Source organism: Pseudochaenichthys georgianus, chromosome 19 (assembly GCF_902827115.2).
Source record: "Pseudochaenichthys georgianus chromosome 19, fPseGeo1.2, whole genome shotgun sequence".
NCBI classification, from domain to species: Eukaryota; Metazoa; Chordata; class Actinopteri; order Perciformes; family Channichthyidae; genus Pseudochaenichthys; species Pseudochaenichthys georgianus.
In genome coordinates, this window is record NC_047521.1 from 23847477 (window position 1) to 23871482 (window position 24006).

Here is a 24006-nt window from a genome sequence, read left to right on the forward strand (position 1 = left end):
AACAATATATTGGAGGGCCATACCTATACAAAGTATATAAATATAGTTTTTTTTTCAAAATACCAAAAAGATCCTGCATTTTAGCCATGCCTCATGTCGCTCTATTTGCTCTTTCCAGCGCTGTTTTTGCAGGGGGCTGATTCTGTGAGCTGCAGCTGACCACGCCCCCCTGCAGGAGAGGGGAGCGTGCTCTGAGATCAGCTGCTGGGCTGCAGCGGGGAGAAGAGGGGGAGGAAAATAGATCTCCGTCCACCGTGTTTTATTCTTATAGAAGTAAGAAGAGAAGTAATGGGGCAGAAACCCTCCATTTTACGCAGCGGTCCAGACATAGACATCAAACGGCGACACATATTCAGTGTGCAGTTCCTTTGGCATTAGGGCAGGGATATCTAGATACTTTCCAAGGTTTGACATAATGAATTGCGCTACTTTTAAAGCAAGCAACGATGTTTTCAAATCTGTAATCAAAAAGCTCCTCAAAAACACTATCTAAGCAGTTCCTGCCGTTGCTACGTTAGTTCAAACAGTAACAACGAACTATTTTTCTTAGCGGATGCATATCAATTTAGATCAATACAAACTATATTTTAAATTTCTAAATCCATAAAAGCATTTTCAATTAATATTGGGAGTCATGTCGTTACTTTGTTGAGAATGTGGCCATGTAATAAGCGGGATAATGTGCACATTGCATAATGTGCCTTCATGCCGATCTAGATCCCTCCGCTTCGCGTCGGGCTCCTGATCAGCCTGTCGGTGTTCTTTTGCCCATAATGACCGCGTCGCTGCACATTATCCCTTACATATGATTATATAGAGTCATTATTCATTTGTTTTAAAGCAGGAGGCACAAACGCTTGCCTCGGGGTGGGAGAAAAAGAGCCACAGCGGAGAATAAACAGAAGGACAACCATGGCAACCATGCAAGGGAAGTCTTCTTCGCTGCTTTTGTGGCAGACTACAGTGCCACTTACAGGCCTGGCATATGTACTACAGCGTCTCCAGCGCTTTCGAGTGGCAATGGCCGGCCGTGGCCCAACCTCTCATTCCCCTGATAGGTGGAGAATTGACCACTAAGCGGAGCACCCCTTTTGTGACGTAGAAAATAATTCAAATCTGGATCAGTCTGTATCAGATCCGTTACAGCCCCTTTTTTAGAGATTTGGGTATAGAGGAAAAGAGAGAGGGTTGTATTTTCTGACACTTGGTGAGACACACCGGCGGGGACACATATTCATGTATAAAAGACATACAAGAGTGCATTTTGCATGATAGGTCCCCTTTAAGTATAAAACTTAATAAAATAAAAAGAATTGATTAAAAAAAAAGGAGGGGGCTGAGCTCATGCGGGACCCGGCAGCTACTGTCTAAACTAAATACTGCGGTGATGAAACGCCATATCATGGATTATCAAGGATTCTTTCTGAAACAGTTTGGAGCTCAAAGGCTTTCTCTCTTGTCGGTTATACCACAAGGTGAGTTCCTTTTTACTTCCTGCTTCTTCACACACATGCTCTCCAGTACAGGTTAGCTCTGAGTGTTAGCGATGCTAATGTAAACACAGACCATATTACGTCCAAAACAGTCGGGCATTGTTTCTGATAGGGCCGTGGGTGTAAAGCCAGCCTACATTTCCGATATTACGTCATATCGGACGCAAATCTGGATCAGCTCCGTTGTAGCCCAGTTTTTAGAGATTTGGGTACGGAGGAAAAGAGAGGGTTGTATTTTCTGACGCTAGGCGAGTTCCCTGACACACCCGGGGGACACATCTTTATGTATAAAATACATAAAAAAGAGCATTTTGCATGATAGGTCCCCTTTAATGTATTCACGGTCATATTTCCTCACCACATGCTTTTTAATTTGAAATAGGACCGGGTTCTTCCATATATGTTCGTCTATAACATTCAAGTCATTAGAATGATGACTTGGTTTACCCCAAAACTAGTGCATTTAGTATCAATGCATGAAGTAACGGTAACATGTTTGTTTCTACCTGACATGGGAATATTTGTATCTAAAAATATGAATTTTATTTTTTAATGAGTGAATTATATTTAGATATTTAAAAATAACTAGCTTGTGTATTACACAACATTTTTATTTAAATCACAATTTGGCAGTACATTCACGACCCACTAGGTGGCCCTCTGATGCGCACAGGTCCAGAGAAACTACACTTCTTATATTATTTCCCTGCACCATGATGTTTGAACAGAAATAACAAATCAAACAGATAATTTTAAATGAATTTATTTGCTTACAAAAAATCTGCATATTACTATGTGAAAATTAAAACATATTAAGCGAGAAAGTAAATCCACGTGTCCACTGCGCACTGAAAATGAGATTTACAGCGGCACCCATGCAATTTGATCATTGCTCGTTTAAAAATAAAATGCATTTGCTTCGAAGCTACTGCTCATATTGTACAACAAGAGACATCCGTTACAACCTTGAGTGCACTGGCTCGTAGACTTCATGAAACACAGTAGTAGATGTGGTCAAAATCAACAAGAACTTAGTGAGAGTTTTATAATCACAGATAGATTGAGGACGAAACGGCACAACAACACTGGCAGCGCTGCACCCTCACAGGCCCGACAGTTAGAAAATACTGCGTGTGTTCACATTCACCTGTTAGACGTCTAGCAGAGACTGCGTTTTAAATGCTTGTTACTTGTACACAGAAATTAGTACTTCGTTTAGCATCTGCTACAAGAAAGGTTCCATGTAATTTAAGGATTTAACCGTGACTGCATGATGGTACCTTGAACAGGTTAGAAACTAAGTTAATAAGGAAGAGATATTTAGTGTCCAAGGAGCGACTACAAAGTGATGACCGTTGACCACCTGTTTTGGCAACACCTCAGTTTAGTCAGATGAAACATGTAAACAAACTGTCCAACAACCGCAGCTGAAAAGAAACTGACGATGGAAATTAGAGCTACTGAAACACATTTCTTGCTAAAAGTAAAATGTCATCAAGGCAGCAGGAATCTTGTAGTGTGTAGGGGAAAGAGTGCAATGCAGGACCCCCTTCTCTTAAGAGTTACATCTTCAGTTAATTCATGATAAAATCACATTCAAGTAGTGTTTCTTCACAACGTAGGAGACAGGTGATGTGAAATGTTAAATCACCCTCTCCCTCACATTCCCCAAGGCCTAACAAAGTCACTTCATTCCTGTCGATCTGAAAGGACGATACAGATGAAAGCAAACAGAAACCAGATCTGAGAGACAAACCTTCAGCGCTGCTTAAATCTGTGAAGTCCTTTTAGATGGAGATCTGATCTACCGGAGCTTCTATGTAAGCAAGGACACGGGGTGAATAGATATGTGGGGAACCCAGCCACCTTTCTCCCTCTCCTAGGTAGGCGGGTTCTGACTGCAACTGTGTTATTCTACTCCCTGTGTTTCTCCCTTACAATATTCTGCACTTCCTCCTCCTCTTCTTGACGGGCGGGGGGCACAGCACCGCCCTGATGGCTTCGTCAAACACCGTCTTCAGGCCGCGCTGCGTCAGAGCGGAGCACTCCAGATACTTCACTGAACCTGGAGGGCGGAGGGGAGGAAAGCAAAAAGGCAGAGGGGCAAGTCAGCAAATAAGTTTGTTTTTGTTTGCATGGCATCCAGAAATCCTGAAGTCAGATGTAAAACCTTTTAAGACCCTTTCCATACATTTTAAGACCTCATTGCCACTTGGAGTTCTAACCGGTTACCTTGGCGACACACTTTACCTCACATTGACTATATACAGTATTGATTGTCCTTCCTCCTTATCTTCCAACCATTTGGACGCAGACTTGCATTTCCCCATAACCATGTTGTTTAACAACCGGCGTAAACGGACCTTCACGCACTATCAAGCAGTGAGCGTGCGATGTCCTGTTCAGATGACGTCTAACCCAACGGGATGCCATCAATAAACTACACAGAATCACACTACACACCTACGCCATGACTACATTCAGGCAGACTGTACAATACAACCTCTTTGGACCATTTATATACTTATTGAAAACAAGCCACAAAATGTAATACCTTGGAAAATGCGTTTAATACTTTTTAATAGCCTTAATTTTCGCTAAATTGATTCATCAACTTTTAATACTTTTTAAGACCCCGTGGACCCCCTGGTGATACAACCTATTCAATATATGCTTATTTTAACAATTGAGCAAGTGGCAAATGTCTTATATCACATTTGATGATGTTGTACCAGTATTTTTATTTATTTATTTGGCAGGGACATTGCACATTAATGAATACTTAAAACATGAAATATGCCAAGTGTAAACATGCCGGATTTAGCTTTGAGCTACTTTCCATCCGCACATAAAACATTGAGAACATTTAAATTACAAACATAGCAGTACAAATACATACAATGCAAGAAAAGTGTAAGAGTAGAATACCCAAGTATTTAGGACATGGTAATACACTGTAAATCCCATACTACAGAGCAGGCATGAGGTTTCTAGAACAACCCTAATTCCATATAATTGGTATCAGGAAACGGATTTAAAATGACCATAATAATGAGTACACAAAATCACGATTCAGAGAACAGCATTCAACCATTTCTCAAAGGATCTGAGGATTCATTTGTGGTGTTTCAACTCACTTATTTCTTTAGCCATGGCCAGGCCCTGAGGGTAGGTGATGGGGCTGAGCTTCTTCTCCTTCAGTTTCTCAATCGTGTCCTTGTCGTCTCTCAGATCCAGCTTGGTGCCCACCAGGATGATGGGCGTGTTGGGACAGTGGTGTCTCACCTCAGGGTACCACTGAGGGGGAGAGGGGGGACAGTCAGCGGTCGCAGGATGCAGACAGTGTGGAATATTTAATATATTCAAAAAGGGTCATGGGTTATTTTAACATGACCGACAGTCTGTCTCTGCCTTTAAATGTGTACTTAATGGCTGAATATTTACATTAATCGCAACGTGTTGAATGTCTTTTGCATAAAAGTATGCATATTGTCATTAAATCTGTAATTTTATATATTTTAAAATAAGGTTTTGTGAGTTATTTTGTATTTACATAAGAATAAAAGTAAATATTTCAGTTAAGATTGTTGATTTGATTCAAAAATGCCTATGATATCAAAACAAGCGCAGTCACTGTTACATTAATAGGTGTGTTGGAAACTGTTATTGTCTAATGGCTAGAATCCAAGATACGGCTGTCTCGTTCCTCTACCGAAATGTAATGTAATTATGAAATGTTATGCAAACTTAATATTAACATTATTGGCCGATTTTACAAACTACAGGGATGTAGAGCAGGTTTTTCTCACCTTGGCACGGACGTTTTCAAAGGAGGCTGGACTGACTAGTGAAAAGCAAATCAGGAACACATCCTGAGGAGGAAAAGGACAAACATCAAGTCACCAGTAACACCTTTTATAGCCACTGTGTAAGTGTTTAAGTTACTACTGGGACAAGAATACCTCCATCTTTGACACTATGATGCTAAAGATAGCACACAACATTGACTTCATAGACCCCAAATGCTAAGACATGGGGGTTCACAGAACTAGACACTGTTGGTTAGATCCACACTGACTCTCGCTCTCAGCTCCTTGAGAGTCTCTGGCACAGAGGCCAGTTTGTTGTGGGGACAAAGAGCGCAAACAAGAGCTGCCTTTCACTTCCTGCAGACAGTGTATAGGTACTATGGATACGAGGCTCTACTCTGCTGAGTGTCTGAAGCATTTAAAGCCAGTGAATGACTCTAAATCAATGGTGGCAAAGTGAGAACAGTGTTCATGCTAACATTGTCTGGCTGATACTGGTCAGTGCACGGCAGCGGTCTGAGACCATGCTGTTGTTAGTGAAGTGTATGGATGTGTGTACGTACTGTCTGAGGGTAGGACAGAGGCCTCAGCCTATCGTAGTCCTCCTGTCCCGCTGTATCCCACAAGCCCAGGTTCACCGGTTTGCCATCCACCATCACATTGGCAGAGTAGTTGTCAAAGCTGTAGGAGGGGGGGGGGGGGGGGATAAGCTATGAAAAATGTAGTTTAATGCATTCCAACAATTTTCCCTAAAGGATAGGACTAGGCGATTATTCAATATGATAATGGTTTGTCTTTTAATGGAATCATATTGTGGTGAAATAAAGTTTAAATTCATAAAAAAAACATATACAACACATACTAAATCAAATATACCACGGCCTGTCGTGAGCTATTACTTAAATAAATATACTTTCTTTCTCAAAATGTTTACTTGAAACATCTTGCTTCTTCAAGTTAATATTTGCCACAGTTGTATGGAAAAAAAGGTTTACCATTAATTATTTTGTACTATATGTTTATATAATCACCCAACAACTTGCTATATATCAGGATATAGATCACTATCAAGATGTGAAATAACATAATAGGATAGAAGATTTCGGTTCCCTTCCAACATTACCTAATATATTACAATATGGTGAAGAGATAAAGCTCAAAGACAGAACTGATTGCTGACCATCTTATCACAGCTGTTCATGGTGTGTGTGTGTGTGTGTGTGTGTGTGTGTGTGTGTGTGTGTGTGTGTGTGTGTGTGTGTGTGTGTGTGTGTGTGTGTGTGTGTGTGTGTGTGTGTGTGTGTGTGTGTGTGTGTGTGTGTGTGTGTGTGTGTGTGTGTGTGTGTGTGAGTGACTTACACTGTTGGGATGTACTCTCCAGGGAAGGCATTGGTAGTGTAGCTGATGAGCAGGCATGTTTTCCCCACAGCCCTGAGATTAGAAAAGATCAAAAGAGAAAATACAAAGATGAGAACCAAAACATGTATTTTTACAGTATATTCTTAAGTGGAATTTAGGCAAACGCAAGGCAGTTTCTTAGTGTGTGTATGCATATTGTATGTTTAACCTGTCTCGCCTGACAGGTTAAACAGTCAGGGAGGTCTAACCTGTGTTGCCCCACTTGAGTGCAGTTTCTCCCCATGGGATGATAGTTTAATATCATCCATTTTTTGTATTCATGTATTGTGCAATATCAATATGTGTGCAAAACTATCATCATACGTGGAAACAATCATTTGTTGTGTTTGTAGTACTTGCTCCTGTTGTTACACTGTCCATTCGCTGCAGAAATTACCCTGGTAATTTCCTGGTTGTGGGACTCATAAAAGGTCATCTTATTTGATGCCTACACTTCAGATTACGTCATCAGTTTATACACCAAAGGCTGCTTTAAAGCTGGTGGTGGACTTTATTGTAGTTGGGTTATCCAAAACAATATAATAAGTTGTAAAAATAAGTTGTTCCAAGGCCTTAAGTGACTTTGGTTAAGGACAAATGTACAAAGTGTGTGAAATGTCTCAATAGTGAAAAATACAATTATTTGTATGCAATGTTGAAAAGTAACTTAGTACAATACTTAAGAACAATTGTGAGATTCTTGTACTTGGATATTTTTTATTTCATGCTACCTCATTATACTACTCTAATTTGGAAGCAAAACAGCAGTTGAGAGTGGCAGTTTCATTTTATTAATGTGAGAACTAATGATTTATAATGTACTATTATGGACTTACTGTAAGTATAACAAGTCATTAAAAGGTAGTTCCACCTTTGCTACCAGCAGCTAATTAAAAATGAAGTAATGGAGGATTACTGATTACCATCCAGTGATATCATTTTATAATATTGCGAAAGCGGCCATTCTGAAAAGGGATAGTAAAGTGCATTTACTAAAGTACTATAACGATACATTTGAGAGACTAGTACTTTACTTGACAATTTACTTCACTAGATGTATTTAATAGTAATATCTTTAGTTACTTTTGCAGACTTTAGTTACACCTTGATTAACATTCACAAGCTGCAGTATACAACTTAATAAAAGTTAGCTGTACCTTTAACATCTATAAATCAAAACCCATAATACATATTCATCTAAATTACAGCCAATCTGCATGATGAGTACTTTAACTTTTGGCGCTTTAAGTATGTTTTGATGCTAATACTTTTGTACTTTAACTTGAGTAACATTTGCAATGCAGGACTTTTACTTGTAAAAGAGTATTCTTACACTCTGGTACTTCTACTTTTACTTATGTACACGATCTGAGTGCTTCTTCCACCACTGCTTCTTCATGGGTCGGGTTATAAAGCAGCTCGGTTAGCTGTCGACATGGCGGCCTGCGTCATGTCTAATAAATGACATGCTGTGACCCATCTAGTCACACCTAACCGGAGCATGTAGATAAATCTGTCTGACCCAGCTGGGCTGCAGAGCAGGCACAACAACAGCCGTCGCTCAACTTAGCATGTTATCTGGAGCTTCATAGCGGGTAGACAACTGTGTGAAAAGGGGGTCAAAGACCTATGTTATAAACATGAGTCCATTTTGGGCGTTTTGTGGGTTAAAATAAGGTTGAAAGGGTGGTTTTACGTCACGTTTCCTACTGCCTTAGCATGTTATCTGGAGCTTCATAGCGGTTAGACAAGTGTATGAAAAGGGGGTCAACGACAACAAATAATGTTAGCTGTTGAACCTCTTTCATATAAGCCAGTTTTGGGCGTGTTATGGGTTAAAATAAGGTTGCAAATATGTTTTTTACGTGACCGTCCTCCACTATCTTTGCGTGTTTTCTAGAGCATGTTAGCCGTTACACAACTTTTGGTAACCGGGACAGCAAAAACTAACTATTTTAGCTTTTAACTGCTTTAATATGAGTTTAATTATGATAGTTTAACTGTTTAAGATTACAAATATAGTTAGACTTACCCGTCCCCCACCACCACACACTTAATGGCCTGCATTGGTCTCCTCTCTCGCTAGCAACCAGCCAACGGTAGGTGGTTTCAGTTAGCTTAGCAGAGGCTAACGGCGCCTAAAATAAAACCAGCCGGTGTCGCTTGGCAACGTAACCAAAGTGCCTTCGACTGCGCTCCAAAAGTTAGTATAATGTCGTCGTTTAAGAAAGTTATCCAGATTGTGTGTCCTTCTCAGCAACACCCGGTGAAACTCCAAAGTTGTAATCCGAACAGGCAACACCCAGAAAAGAAAAAACTCAGGAGGCAAGATAGGGGGAAAAAACGCCCACAGATGAGAGCTGGAGCTCGGAGATCCCTGACGGTCACATCCGGTGAAAGCAGGTCGGAGAAACACTGCCATCTACCGGTGACTACAGGAAACACACCAGGTGACAAGGCAACTCAGGTAGATCTATTTTGGTAAATAGAGTGATGGGAGAAATATGAACATACTTTTCCCAAATGAAAAATTTGGAAGCCCATTTACGCCATTAAAAAAAATAACATGAAAAGCTAGGTTTGTGAGGAAGAATTTGAAAATCGTGAAAGTCATTTTTTATACCAAGTTATTTTTTCGATATCATGTCATTATTGTGCAAACTAAGTCAATATTTAGAGATACTAAGTCATTTTTCTGTGATACTAAGGGTACATACAAATACTAAATGTGTTGAATAAATTAAAGTTGGCATTTGAACATGGGGTCAATATTTAAAAGTATGACTTACTTTACTGTACATGTAGTATTGCAAAATCATTCACTGGAGTTTCACATGTGACCACAAGAGAGCAGCGTTTTACTGTCTAACTAGTTTATGATAGTATCCAAATGTTACACACCTCTCCGTATCCATAACAGTTTGTTGAATGTAGAAAGTCTCAGGCATAATCTTTGTAATGGTTTTATTTCTCCATCAAATACTCACGAGTCCATGGCAATCAGTGTAGCAAATAGTGGAGACACACACACACACACACACACACACACACACACACACACACACACACACACACACACACACACACACACACACACACACACACTCCACCCACACACTCACATACATTAGTAACCTTGACTCTGGACAATGTTATTGGGGGATTTTCCAGCAAACAACACATTCATAGGATAAACGTCAGCATTAAGTTGGTGGTAAAAGCAGAGGAGAGAGATTAATGAAGGATAAACCGGCCTGTCGTCGGCACATCGGGGAGTCTGTAAAACACTGTGGGACCTCAGGATGTCAAACTGAGAAAATACATTAAAGAGGGTATCTGCTCCGAGGCAGTGTTCACGCATCTTCAGAAAGAAATAACATATTATAAAATTGTAATATGTCTTGAATGAGTTTCATAGACACATTTCTGAGTTGTTAGTATTACATTAAGTGCCTCCTTTCAGTGCAATACATCTTTGTTTGGCATTTGTCGTCATTATTTTCCGGGCTGACATATTAATTTACTTAGCAATTTCATTTTTGCTTTTTGGACGGAGCTCTGTTGATTGTGTTTAGAACGGTTTTTCTGCTAGTCCACTTTTAAAGTTAAGTTTGGGTTATTAAAGAGACAGTTCTCCACAAACAAACAAATACTTTCTTTCCTCTTATCAAGATTGGTTTAATGTAAATGGCCGAGTGTAAGAGATGTCTGCCTTTTCTCTCATGTAAGGAAACTAGGCAGCACTCTGCTTGTAGTGCTCTGAGCACCAAAAAGATTAATTTAAAACTCAACAGTAATATATCTGTCAAGATTAAGAAATCATGACCTATATACACAAAACCCTTCAGAGACCTTGTTGAAAGCATTTCATGTAGGAACTATTTTCTTTCTACTGAATTACACCCACCAATCATATCATCATAAAGAATGAAGCATCTACGTTGGCTTAGCATCAAGAAAATAAGGTTAATTCTAGCCTGTCCTTGGAAGGATTGGTACAAGAACTTCCTATAAGGTGATTCGGAAAGCGTTGCTATCGTTAAAGTGAACTTTGTTGGCGAGGCTTTTATTGTGCACCGTCACGCTCAGTTCTCCACCTGCCTCCCCACACTGCCTTTCTCAGAGTCATTGTATCGCATCATTATGTTTAACCGTTAGCTCTCTAAATAATCACAGAGGTTTAATGACCCCTGTCATGGTGCTCTCATTTGCATAGGAGTCCGATTGACTGTCTGCAGGCAATCGACACTTAAATGGCAGAATGTGCTCTGTAATGGTATAGCACTCATAACAGAGGCCACGGGAGGCCTGCCACCACACAATGTGGAGTAAACAACATTTTAATGGAGTGAACGCTAAAGGTTGAGAGTATCCTCAAGTTGTCGTCATCATTTCAGCTGAACTGAGAACATAGAGCAGATGTTGAAGCAGAGGTTGTGTGTTATTGCTACTTCCCCCATGTGATCAATGTAAGCCCATATATCCTGCAGTAATAAGATCCTATAGATATCTAGCACTGCTATGAATCATTCAGCAGCTCGAGCCGTGACATCTGATAGATTTTCTAGAGAATTCATCTCTGGAGGCAAGTCTGATTAGAGCGCTGCATATCTGATAAAGATATAACATTGATAGATAATGTGTCGCAGCTGCATCAAAGAACCACTTTGTACCTCGTTTATCCCTTCTCATACGCATATAATCATAAATGCAAAACCTTACTCTTCTGCTAAGTGTAGCTGCAGATGGATTAGTGAACCATGCATCGGCCGAGGGATGCATAATGCCTGGTTTTCTCCTGCAAAATGTCACTTCAAGAGACACAAATTGACCAACAAATTAATAAAATGACCTGAATGAGGTACAAAACAAGTGCAAAAAGATGCAAAAACAATTCTAAATGAAAACAAAGAGACCATAACAGTTACATAATATGACCAAAAAAGATTTAAAATGACTATGAAGAGGCACAACATGACCAAAGAATAAACACAATAACCACAATGAGGCACAAAACAACTGCAAAACAGGGCAAACAACCACAAAGAGATGCAACAACACAACAAGGAACACAACAAATGGCATAAAAGTACTAAAAAAGGGAACAAAATGTCCCCGATGTAACACAATATAGCCAAAAGATGCATATAAATAAGATAGAGATAGGAAAAAGGCCACAATACAGTCTGTACATCTTGCTTTTGTGGACTTCAACATGTCTGTGCCCAGTGGCCTGTTGTCTCATGATCCCCCAACGGCTGCACAATGCAACAAATCCCATTTAAAAATGTCTCAGCGAAGGAAATTGATTATTTGTTATTGTGTGGAAGCTGTAAAATGAAACTTGATGCTCCCCGCAAGCCTCTAACGTTCGACTGCGTGTTGATCTGTAGCGAAGGATGTTCAGATTGCAGCTTTAAAGACTGGCAGCAGACGTTAAATGTTGCTAAAAATACACTTTTGAAGCAGTCCTCCTCACTCTTCATTGCAGAGCGTTAGTCATCAGGTGGAAGTGGAGCTTCTGAGTGATCACTTATGTCCAGTCCCATCTGTTTGAAACGCTATTTCTTTCTGATGACAACCACTTATGAGTCATTTCTGCATTCACATTCGATCAGATCTGTTCATGCTGTGAAGAGAGGCACATGCTGCTGCAGTGGATGTGATGGGAAGTTTCCCTTTGCTCCCAGCTGGAAAGATGTCCCACGCGTTTCCCTTTGTCCTCCCTCTCCTTTTCTGTCTGTGTGTGTGTGTGTGTGTTTCTCCTTCTTCAGTTTCTCTTCCGTTCTTTACCGGTATGGCCAGCTTCACTCTCTCAGCCATTGTGAGAAAGGAAGTGTGACACGTTTCTGTGTTAGCAGGAATGTGTGTGGGTCTGTTGCAGATGGTTTTCAGAGGATTCAGGAATTCCTCAGAAACACACCAGACTTTTTCAATCCCGGCTTTGAGTATTTATTTACACAACACATTTTCATAGGAACCCACAAAGTGACCCTTTACTGGTAGTGGACTGTCCTCAGTGACATTACAGATACATAGAGCATGCTTTTCTATAGTTTAACCACCTATATGTCTGTGCACAAAAGAGCTTGGTAGACATTACATTATCAGCATGTCTCAATAAAAACGAATCAGACTCGAATACAGAGGACTGAAGCTGCAGGGCTCAACGTCTCATTATTATGGTATGGGTCATGAGGCCGGTTATACGTGCCGCACTGCCAACAACATGAGCCAAGAGATTCTCTGGATGGATCCGGTCCCACGCAGCACAGGGTCACTTCCCCATGAGTGTGACAAAAGTTCACGGCATTGCATTTTGGATGAACCTGTTGCATATTATATATAGCAGCTCTTTTCTTCACGATTCCAGTTTGGATAACTTGTCTTCATTTTATTTTTCTCTATCAAGGTTTTTGTTGCCCCATATTTCCCAGACGACCTCTACAACCTTAGAGAGTAGAACTTATTATGTGATATTGATTTGGGATTTAAAGGGGCCCATTTATGCTCATTTTTAGGTTCATATTTTGTACCTTGATGTTCGTCTTTATTTTCCTCATACTGCCTGTGCTGCAGCACCTCTTTTCACCCTCTGTCTGAAACCAGAGCCCAGTCTGCTCTGATTGGTTAGCTGGCCGGCTCTGTTGTGATTGGTCAACCGCTTAGAGATGCCCCGCCCCGTAGCCTATCACGTACAATGTGTTGGAGCACTAGCCAATAGAAGCGCGAGTGTTACGTATACAGTGATGTCACTTTGTTACAGAAGTAAACAAAGAAGTCCAATGGAGGCGTTTCAGAAACTCCCTCTGGAGTTTACGTCAGGGATCACCAACTACATTTGACCAAGGGCCAAAATGATTCCTAGAGACACTTTCGGGGGCCATCGATTATTTGTTATAGCCCTACATTTTTGAAGTTGCTGACCCGGGGGGTGCTAGTGGAGCACGCTCATGTACTGTCAAGTCGCCGGAGCCTCGCAGCGGCGGCTACTGCGGAGCACATAAAGCAGACTCTTCACGCTAACGAAGGATCACTTCTTCTTTAGGGCAAGGAAGGCTACGCAGTACGCAGGCTACTGTCCCGCAGCTGCTGCCTCTCTGTTGGACTCCGGTACTGCACATTACTCACGAGACGTTGTAAAAATAAATTGAGTGGGGGGCGAACGCACTAACCACTCCGCCAGCGCCACAGCGCGTGCCGGATGAGAATGTCTGGCGTGTCAGATTTGGCCCGCGGGTCGCCAGTTGATGGTCACTGATTTACGTGCACTAAAACCTATAACACATAACAGGAAAGGGAAAACCCCGAAAAAGCATGATAGGGCCCCTTTAATTCAGACTTTCCGCTTCATTTTTCTTCACCAAGCCTCATGAGCCAACTAAAATAGCCTTACCCTACAGTTCTCACATGCATGCATACATTAGTGCATGTGCCTGGCTGTAATCAGACTGCTGAACATGCACATGGTCGTCCATCACTCACAGGCTGGAGGTCAGTCCGTCTACTGATGGTTTTAATGTGGCTGACATATGCTGCCTTGTCGTAACCCGCTTCCAGTGAAATATAAAGTGCATCCATCTAATGTTTTCTTCTGCTGGCTTGCAAAGGGGGAAAAATAAACGTGACTATATTAGCATTGGCAAACATGATGTCAGAGCGAGGCCAAGTGTATGGGTCAAATATCAATCAAACAGACTCTTACATCTTCTGTTGTATTGAATTTGTTTAAACATGCCTTTGTGTCTTCGTCAGACGACTGCGTCATTTCCAAATCTTGATAAACACTGAGCATTGCAGATGAATTAACTCCAGACTTTTATTGATTAAACTCATTTGATTGTAGCACAGAGAAAGCTCTTGCTGGTCTCCACCCTTTTTTTTTGTTTACTCCGGATACGGAGCCACTTCCTGTGTTGCTCCGGACATCGGCACTCAACGCGGGATTTTCCCCAAAAGTGACAGCCTTCACTTCCCTCACACTTCTCTCTTTGCGAGCGTTTCAGGGAACCACAGCAGCAGAAGTATTACAGAGAAAGAGAGAGGGTTATGAGGATGAAATCATCAAGTTTCTCTGTAAAGATGAAACCCACTGCAGGCGGGCCTCTCGGGGGTGTGAGGAGGAATTTATGGGGGAATGCCGCAAATTAATTGTAAGCTATGGAGTCAGTATTTGTTTATGCCTGGAGCTTTTGAGGGAAAACACATGTGAGACCATTTATTTTCTATTTTAGGAAAGAGAAACTTTTGTAACATGTGATCAAATCGTAAGACTGATGCTCTTTTTTCGAGCTAGTTGATACTTAAAACTGATTTAACCATGCATGCCTACAACTTAAATGTTGGCCTATTGATAATTTGACCATGTCTGACTGATGAATTAAACCTACATCCTGTGTGCTTCACGCTTCAACCCTCCAGAAAAGACTGTAGACCAGATAAAAGTCAACATTTTGTGGCATTAGGCTGCCCTTAAATGGATGTTCTGGTCACATGGACAAAGATTTGAACAATTCGTTTTTTAACAAATAAACTACTCTGACTGAACCACACACAACCCGTGGCACAAAGGCCCCCAGACCAAGGATTCTTTGTCCTGGTTGCCTTAATCGTGGCCCAAAAATTGCACTTTTTAGGTTCTCAGTGTAGTAAAAAGTAGTAGGCTAGTTCCTCTGATTTGCGGTGGGAAAAGTATAATTAATCTGGAAATACTCAAATAAAGTACAGGTAAATCACAATAGACGTGAGTGAAACTACTCAACCATTGGTAGTACAGTGACACAGGTCAGATCAGATTTTTTTTAATGAGGGTGGAGGGCAGGGCCTACACATCACTTCCTTTTCCAACACTTTCTTCCATTGTCCGCCTGCAGAGCGCTGCACAGTTCGTCTCAGCACAACTCCCTTCCTGCACTCTGGACCACTCTGGCTCCGGCTCACATCCGTCCCCACAGAACATCCCTGCTGCCGGGATCTTCCCTGGAAACGCGGGATGAGCTCACATGGGCCGGGACCATAGGGCCGGGACACACTGGAAATGTTTGAGCTGTTTTATTTTTGTAGGTGTCTACATGCCTGCGTCATCATTTAGCGAAGTAGGGTGGAGGTATGAGGTCAGAATCAGTGAGTTGACGTGCATTTATGGAAGGCTTCTTGAATAGGTTTACCAAAACTGTGGATGAGAAATGAAGCAAATCATAACATTTGAAATACTGAAGTGTAAATGTATAATATTAAACAAAGTAATACAATGTAAAGTGATCATACTTGCATTAGGGACTCTGGCCATTTCAATTCTCACGACAAGATTATCATGGCCAAAGGAATTCAAGAGAACAATATTATCACACTATGAATCAAACTCAAAAAGAGAGTGGATGGTGATAATCATATGTTGGTAAAAATGTAAAAAAAGCATATCAAAATTAATGAAAAATTAAAAGTCAACCAGATAAACTAGCATAACAACAAAATATCCACAAAGCCTAACATCTGCCATTAATAGAATTACGTAAAATCACTTTTGGGGAGCAGTGCATGGACAGAGTTTATATTTTATTAAATATATCAAAGTTTCATTTACTGATATATTAGAATGTATATTCATGGGCTGAGTAGATCAGTGCTTCTCAAAGTGTGGTCCGCGGACCACTGGTGGTCCGTGAGGGCCCCCTAGTGGTCTGTGAGTATATTGGTACAATTTCACATTTGAAATAAATAAATACATTTACATTTTCCGCACTCTCGCGGGAATATCTCCGCAATGGAGCGAGCTAAAGTTTCACTTTCGATTGCATGATATAGCCCAGTGCAACACCTTCATCCCACTTGTTGCCACTTGTTTGTACAATTTTCAGGCGATTTGTAATCTGTTCTAGAAAAACGATTTGGATATCTGTGGAGTTAGGTGGTCCGCGAGTGTTTTTGTATTGGTTAAGTGGTCCTTGGTATGAAAAAGTTTGAGAAACACTGGAGTAGATGTATGAGGTGAATGAGTTAAACGTGATCCCAAAGCCCTCTGACATGTTCCCTTATCCGTTTACCTTCACCTCATTGATTAAGGAGTGTAACCCCTCGCTGAACTGAAGGAGCCTGTCCTCTGACCTTAAACAGTCACCAGACACAATAATCAGTGTTTTATAGTGTCTGAATAACAAACAGATCAACCCCAATAGTCTAACTAACATATAGCCTCTTGACTAATAGATCAACTCCATTAGTCTAACTAACATCTAGCCTCTTGACTAGTGCACTGATTACGCTATTCTTTAAAATCTTTACCTCACAATTCAGTTGCTGTTTATCATGCATGTACTGTATGTCATGAGGCAAAGTATTGTATGAAAAGATTTAGAGCGATCCCAGCATACAAAAATCCTCCAAGAATGCAATAAAAAGCTCAAATCCGTAGCCTATTATCTATTTATTTCAGATTATAACTTTTAGTATCTATTAAAAAAAAAGTATGTGATATAAAATATGGAATGCATGAATGTTTGTGCTCATAATTTGATATTGCTTCTCTTAAATACTTTCCCCACAACTATAGCCTAAGTGTTTTGTAATTTGTGTCTTTTTATAGCATTTTTGAGGGGAGTTTATATTGTCCAATTATACATTCAAATTAATAGGCTACAGTATTTTTAGATGTTATATATTTTAATTGAACTGTTTTCATAGTGTGTGTGTGTGTGTGTGTGTGTGTGTGTGTGTGTGTGTGTGTGTGTGTGTGTTTGTGTGTGGTTGTGGGTGTGTGTGTGTTATATTAGCAGGGGGCGGGGCTTAGTGACGCCTCCCTGCTCTGTGTGCAGACGGTGCAGACTGGAGGATGGAGCACAGAGGGAGAAACGCCGCCGCTGCTGGAGCCTCACACCGCGGTCAGACCCTCTGAAAACCCGCTCTACAATTAACCAGCTCCCTTTAATTTACACCCAGACTGCGGTTTTTATTTTTCTGCCTCTTTTCACATTAATTTCACCGCTGACATCTTGGCACCAGACCCCTTTATCTGTCTGTCAACACGCCGGCTTCGACTGTCTGTCAGCGGGGGGAAAGCAGAGAAAAATCCCGCTGTAAAAAAAAAATCAAAATACATTTTTTTCCAAAAGGTTTTCACCCGGACACACCTTCCTGACTGACTGCTCTGTCACTGCTGCCATCAACATGGATGAAGACAATCACGGTAAGGCTGTTTTTTGTTTTTCTGTCCCTTTATTGGGTTTCTTCCTTAGCCTGTGTGCACGGATGGATGGACGGCATGGATGGATGTGTGTGTGTGTGAGTCAGGAGGGTGTGTGTGGAGAATTAACAACCAGGATGTTTTTCTGCAAACCAGCCCAGAAAAAAAACAAATCATGACATTATTGGAGCATTTCTCAGTGAGAGAGAGTCTCCTGCAGCTACAGAACCGTATCGAAATGCTGGAGTCATGGCAATAAAAAGCCCAAAACACAGCATTTTTTTCATCATGCATGCACCTTCTCCATCTGTTTGATGTCTTGCTGTAAGGCTTTGAAGTTGCTCTCACTATCTTGTTGCTCCGTTTGAAGCCTCTAAACTGGTGGAAAATGATAAGATGGACTGGCAGCCTTCCATATGGAGGAGGAGAGACCTTGCAGGAGCTACATCCTTTGATAAAAAACATACAAAATAGGTCCCTATTATGATATTTGATTCAGATAAAGCGTGTTAAGGTTATTTCAAAAGCTGCAGATTGTGCCAAATATATGTGTGCAATGATATGGTATATTATAAATGAAGCAAACATACATTTAAATGCCATTTTCAGTACAGAAAACAATGCATATTAACAGTTATTTTTGACAAAAACATAAAAGAGGAAGTGGCTAGGACAATAAAGGAATACAAATATTGACTTGAAGCTAAAGGTTTATAAAGTGACATTGTGCTAAAATGATCCAAAGTAAATATTAAATCAAGCATCGAAAGTAAGAATCCAGCAGGTATATAATAAAGTATTTGGTGCCAGAGACCTGACTGTGTATCGTGATAAAGTGAATGAATTGAAGCCGTGCAGCTGCATGGTGCTTCAGGATTAGCGCTCGCAGCTCGGAGGCCCATATCAGTTATTATGTGTGTTCTGAAACACAGCGCAAGATGCTTATGAGCAGATAATCCAAACCGCCTTGTGGGCTGAAGGCCATGAAGGCAGTGTGTAAACAAACGGCTGATAACAGTTTGTCAGTTCAACTGTGAGAGATTAGCATGAGCCAGGAGAGACCCTCATCTGGACTTCCACTTTTCCCCCCTCACAGTATTCTCCTGTCTGAACTGTCTCAATGAACCGAATCATATTTAGTGACTCAAGTTTGAGTTGAAGTTGAAATGCCTGATTTCATTGAAAGGGGCTCATTTTCATGTTCATATTTGTATTTTGATCCTCTACTGTGACATGTCTCCATGTTTTAATGCTCAAAAAGCGCTTTATTTTTCTCAAACTGCCAAGAGGATGAGTCCAAGCTATATATTGGTGACCTCCTGATGTTCCTTTCGTGCCAACTTTGGTCACATTAGATCCAAAGACACATCAAAATTAAATGGGCAACCTGTCATAAAACTATTTGAGCATATTGAAGATCCAGGGAGAAGAGCCCTTCAAATGTTAGCTTTATTCTGGTATAAACTTTACACAAGCAATATGTAATTCATCTTGCGTGCAGATTTAAGTATGTCACCATCTCCAAATGTTGTTTGAGAATCTGGTTGAAAGTAATAATACTACTAAAATCACGGTGTAGAAATTGACACGTGTTCTCTTTGGGATTCAAACCATATCATAAACCATACACTTCCCCTTTATCGGTTGATCTAATCACCTGTTCCACACGCCGTACAGCAGACCAGTGAAGAGATACTGAATCATGTGACAGGCCGTCAGCGAGCACAGAGCATACGACACATCCCAGAGAGAGATTGTGTGCAGAGTTGTTGAAATAACTTACCATAAATGTTAAAGTAATTAAGAGCTCTCGTTCGCTCACTCACACCCTGGCTGCGTCTCACTCTATTGCATGCATCACTTAACATTGTTCACATGCACACACCTCGATCGGCTGGTATCACAGCACGGGCACTTAGAGCTAAATCGGTCTCACCTAGTCACTTACAGCTGCTGAAGTCAAAGTGACACCTTCATCAAGAGCGGTGCCAATTAAAACAGTGACTGATTTAGCAGCAGAAGAAGATACAACTCGTAAACCGACATATGATAATAGTTTTGAATCAGAACATGCAGAAATTGGACTAACACGTGTCGGATTTCGTACACAGCAATGGGTCAAATTCTTATAAAATCAACATTGAAATAAAATACAGATCAGGACATTTCAACATAATTGTCCACGTTATGTGTTGGGGCTTTTCCGCTGAGTGGCTTTGAATACATCCATAGACAATCTGTGCTTTGTTGCTCGAAGGTGCTTTTTGCATGCCAACAATGGTTCACATTACCATCATGTGTGCATTAGGGACTCTGGTATGTTCTCACGCTTGCATGTATGTGCGCAAGATATGTTCAAAGTTGGGGCTATGATTTGTTCTGCACCAGTGGACTAAAGAGGGAACAGATGCTCTTCAGGATTAATAAATACTATACAGCTAAGGGCGCTTTCACAAGCCTTATAATTGCAGGTCTGGTCCTTTTCCAAGTGAGCGCTTAGAGTTTGATGATAGTGAAAACTTAATCCGACCCAATGCTGAAAGTTAACCACAAAGCAGGATTATTGGTGTTTGTAAATGGTCTGTAAAGGCTAAAATCCCAAAGTTCCCTCCAGCATAAAGCATGTAATAATTTCACAGAGGCACCAGATACAAATTTGAAATTAAAAAAGGGCATACTATGTCTTCTTTAACATGAATGGAAGACTTGGCCTTCTGCATACATGTGCTCATCATACAGAACAAATCCACAGAATGGCAATGTTTATAAACTATTCCATGAAAAACTGGAGGAGAAAGGAATCTTTTTCATGTAGCGCTGGTTGATTTGTATGTTTACATTATCCACCGCCAGATTTCTGACGAATAACATGGATTTCTTTGGTTTGGTCCGCAATAAATTCTGCTCAAACCAGACTAAATAGAACGAACCAAGACGATTAATTTCACTCTGATTCGGACTAGCCAAACTGACAATGGCTCGTGAAAGTGCCCTGAGGCTCCCACAAGCCCCCTCTCATGAGTCGGAAACAGTTAGCGGTGAGTAATCACAGTTACTGATTACACAGGGCCCCAAACTGAGGAAAGGATGGTGACGCTTCTGAACTGAGAGACCTTTTGTCAACCAATGGAAAACCTTCATTTGAGTATCAGTGGTGGACTAACGGTGGAGTTGGACCAACCTGCACACGTTTCTGCATACAACAATACTGTGCATTATTTGCAGTTATAGCATGGGATTCATTGCTACATGTTTACTGTGCTTGCTAAGTGAAGAAGGCGCTTCTCTGCTCCGTTTACATGCCACAGAGCAGACAAGGGCCAGGCCTCAGAATGCTCAAAAACCAGCAACAGGCTTAAGTGTTTTTATTACTCACGCGTCTATTTTTAGCACCTTCGTTTAGCTGGATGGAGAAGTGGAAAGAACACAGAAGCAGAAATTGGCTGGAAGGCCGTGAGTTTGAACACTCCTTGTATTTTCTCTTCTTTATAGGAGCTATGCAACGCTGTCGTCAGAGGATTAATATGGACTGGGCTCTTTGGGGATTTTTGGGTATTAAAACTCTTACATGAATAGAATTCACCTGAATAAAGATGTCTGTGTCGACTGAGGCTCTTAAACAAGCCGTGCAGACGCCCGAAAATATTCTGACATGTTTGTTAATGGGGTTTCCTTCACCATATTTCCTGCGTGTGCCGTGATAACCCCGCTCTGTCAATCAACACTCTTCTGTCTATCTGAGCGTGGGAAAAGTTGAATGGGAAAGGCCTTTTCCTTCGATTCTTCTATTCTCTTTGGACTCAATGTGCGCTGAAATAACAAGTCGTATCTGACTGCAGCACTTACTGTTTTGTCTGTAGGCGCCTTTTTAATGGTGCACGCCTGGAAGTGTCTGTGTGCAGTGTCATGCCTTGGCTTTCTGCTTGGAAATATCTCCCTAAGAAAGAAAAGAAACGTCTTTGTTTTCTGCTTTTTTTGTAAACATCTCCTTAAACTTACTGGACATTTGACTTAATGCAATTATTTCACATCACGATCACCCCAGCAGGCAGGAAACCCAAGCTTGGGTGGCTTTTTTTGTGAAAACCTGAATCAACACACTGTATGTGCGATTTCTTGGCGCCTAGTGCTCTCGTTCTGAGGGGGATTAGCTGGTAAGAAGGGGAAGTTGGTGTGATTAGGGTACAGCCTTTGTTGTGGCTTTAGGGTGAGTGTGTGGGAGGACATCAGACAGTCTGGGGGCGAGCTGCGGCTGCTCTCCAGATATACCTCGCCCAGGGAGGCTAGCTTATTGTAAGTGGTCGGAGCAGAATGGCTAGATGGAAGCAGACAGCTGTGTCTTTCTGCATCTGGATGTCTTGTCTACCTAACCTGCTGCTTGTGTGATAAGCTAGGTTAAATACATTAGAGGTTAAGTTATTAGAGCATTTGTGGATAGATCAAATCAACCTGCAGCTGTACTTTCACAAAATGACAAAGTACTAGTCACTAGTTCCTGCTCAGTCTCAAGTGTGAAAATGTTTTGGTCTTACAAGTCAGCACGCTAAATATGAAGCTAAAGCTAAGTAGCCAATAGCTTAGCTTAGCATAATAGCTGGAGACAGGCGAAACAGCTAGCATGGCTCTGTCCAAAGAAACAAAAGCACAACAAAAACAACAACAAGTTTGTTTCATTAAAAAAAATGGTGTTACGGTTTTAATAGGGATGTTATGTCACAGATTCTTTATAGGTTTGTTACCTTTTATACGAAAAGTGTCCCTGTTTCCAGTCTTTGTGCTAAGCTAAGTTTCCTTGAGGCTGCCCGTAGCTTCATTACCGTAACGACATGATAGTGGTATGGATCTTTTTTATCTACATTTTGGCAAAAAAACGTATTTCCCAAAGTGTCGAATAATAGACCAGTGCGAGTACCGCCACTGAGTATAACTTAAATTATAAATACCTTAAAAGCTTTTGGTTTTATGTGAGCCTCTTTCATACTTCACATCTGTTTTATTCACCTGGCTGCAGAAATAATTTCCTCTTGGATATCAAAACCCGGAGCTGGATTGAATCCACCACTTCCACATTTCCTGCAACAACCCAGTAGCCTGAAATGAATGAATGTCTGCAATGTTTTAGGCGAAACGCTTCTCAAATGTGTGTTGACACAGATGCCAAAATAATGTGCTGAAATGTGCTCTTTACAATCTCATCGGTTGACCCGACAAGCTGGCCGTGTTGTTTAAAGGCTTAAGGGGGGATTTTGAGAGAACGGGAATTAATTTTGACTGCCAAGATTATGGGTTTTTGTGGTGCAACATTAGAAGATTAAATATACAGTAGAGTAGAGTCTACCACATGCAACGAGATAAATGCACAAACACAGACAGCCCTGTGCGGGGATTGAGCTCGTAACAAACTGCCTGACTTAAGTGGTGAGAAAGAGGACTACATATGGACCTGATTAGGAGAGGACTGGGGAGGCTTCCCAACATGTTCCCATCACCGTGTGTGTGTGTGTGTGTGTGTGTGTGTGTGTGTGTGTGTGTGTGTGTGTGTGTGTGTGTGTGTGTGTGTGTGTGTGTGTGTGTGTGTGTGTGTGTGTGTGTGTGTGTGTGTGTGTGTGTGTGTGTGTGTGTGTGTGTGTGTGTGTGTGTGTGTGTGTGTGTGTGTGTGTGTGTGTGTGTGTGTGTGTGTGTGTGTGTGTGTGTGTGTGTGTGTGTGTGTGTGTGTGTGTGTGTGTGTGTGTGTGTGTGTGTGTGTGTGTGTGTGGATACAAGACATTGTAAGGCAACATCTCTGCTGTTGTGAATAGAGTTACGCTTTGCCTGGAGTTATTGCTCAGAGCTGACAAGAGGGGAGGCTCTTTAAGCGCGAGACACAGAGCAGATGGGAGACAAAAGGAACGGCAAATTAAATGAGCTGGAGTCGAGGAGGAACACAGACAGACATTGAAGGGCTGCAGAGATGTAGTGTGCTCGAGTAATCTACACTTCATGTCAGTGGAAGGAGGGTTAAAGAGAAAACAGGGTCCAGCTGACCATACGCAGGGAGGGCTGTGCAGAGAGAGAGGCTGGAGGGCTGGCTTTTCGCTCAATACATTTAGAAAGATCACAGCTTGTTCTGACCTTAATAACATGTTCT

At 41.2% G+C, this 24006-nt stretch overlaps 2 protein-coding genes across 2 annotated transcripts in view; one reads left to right on the forward strand and one right to left on the reverse strand.

Moving 5' to 3' along the window:
- Positions 1 to 2240: 2240 nt before the first annotated feature.
- Positions 2241 to 9053, reverse strand: rac1a (Rac family small GTPase 1a). The gene is made up of 6 exons (XM_034106681.2): positions 8733 to 9053; positions 6662 to 6733; positions 5866 to 5983; positions 5303 to 5365; positions 4631 to 4790; positions 2241 to 3558 (listed from the first exon to the last, which is right to left on the reverse strand). Exons 1-6 carry the CDS (start codon positions 8765 to 8767, stop codon positions 3428 to 3430), a joined length of 579 nt encoding a protein of 192 aa, XP_033962572.1. The 5' UTR covers positions 8768 to 9053; the 3' UTR covers positions 2241 to 3427.
- Positions 9054 to 17509: 8456 nt separating this feature from the next.
- Positions 17510 to 24006, forward strand: part of cyth3a (cytohesin 3a) — a 32372-nt gene continuing 25875 nt past the window's right edge. The window contains exon 1 of the mRNA XM_034106678.2: positions 17510 to 17882. Within this exon, the coding sequence (XP_033962569.1) occupies positions 17864 to 17882 (19 nt within the window). The 5' untranslated portion in view covers positions 17510 to 17863. The remainder of the gene's footprint in view (positions 17883 to 24006) is intronic.

Coding starts and splice junctions, on each gene's coding strand:
- rac1a (XM_034106681.2), bottom strand. CDS start 8,767: ATGCAGGCCATTAAGTGTGTGGTGGTGGGGGACGG. Junction 5,366..5,865: donor CTCTGTCCTACCCTCAGACA/GTACGTACACAC, acceptor TTTCCTCCTCAG/GATGTGTTCCTGATTTGCTT. Junction 3,559..4,630: donor GGCCATGGCTAAAGAAATAA/GTGAGTTGAAAC, acceptor TCCGCCCTCCAG/GTTCAGTGAAGTATCTGGAG.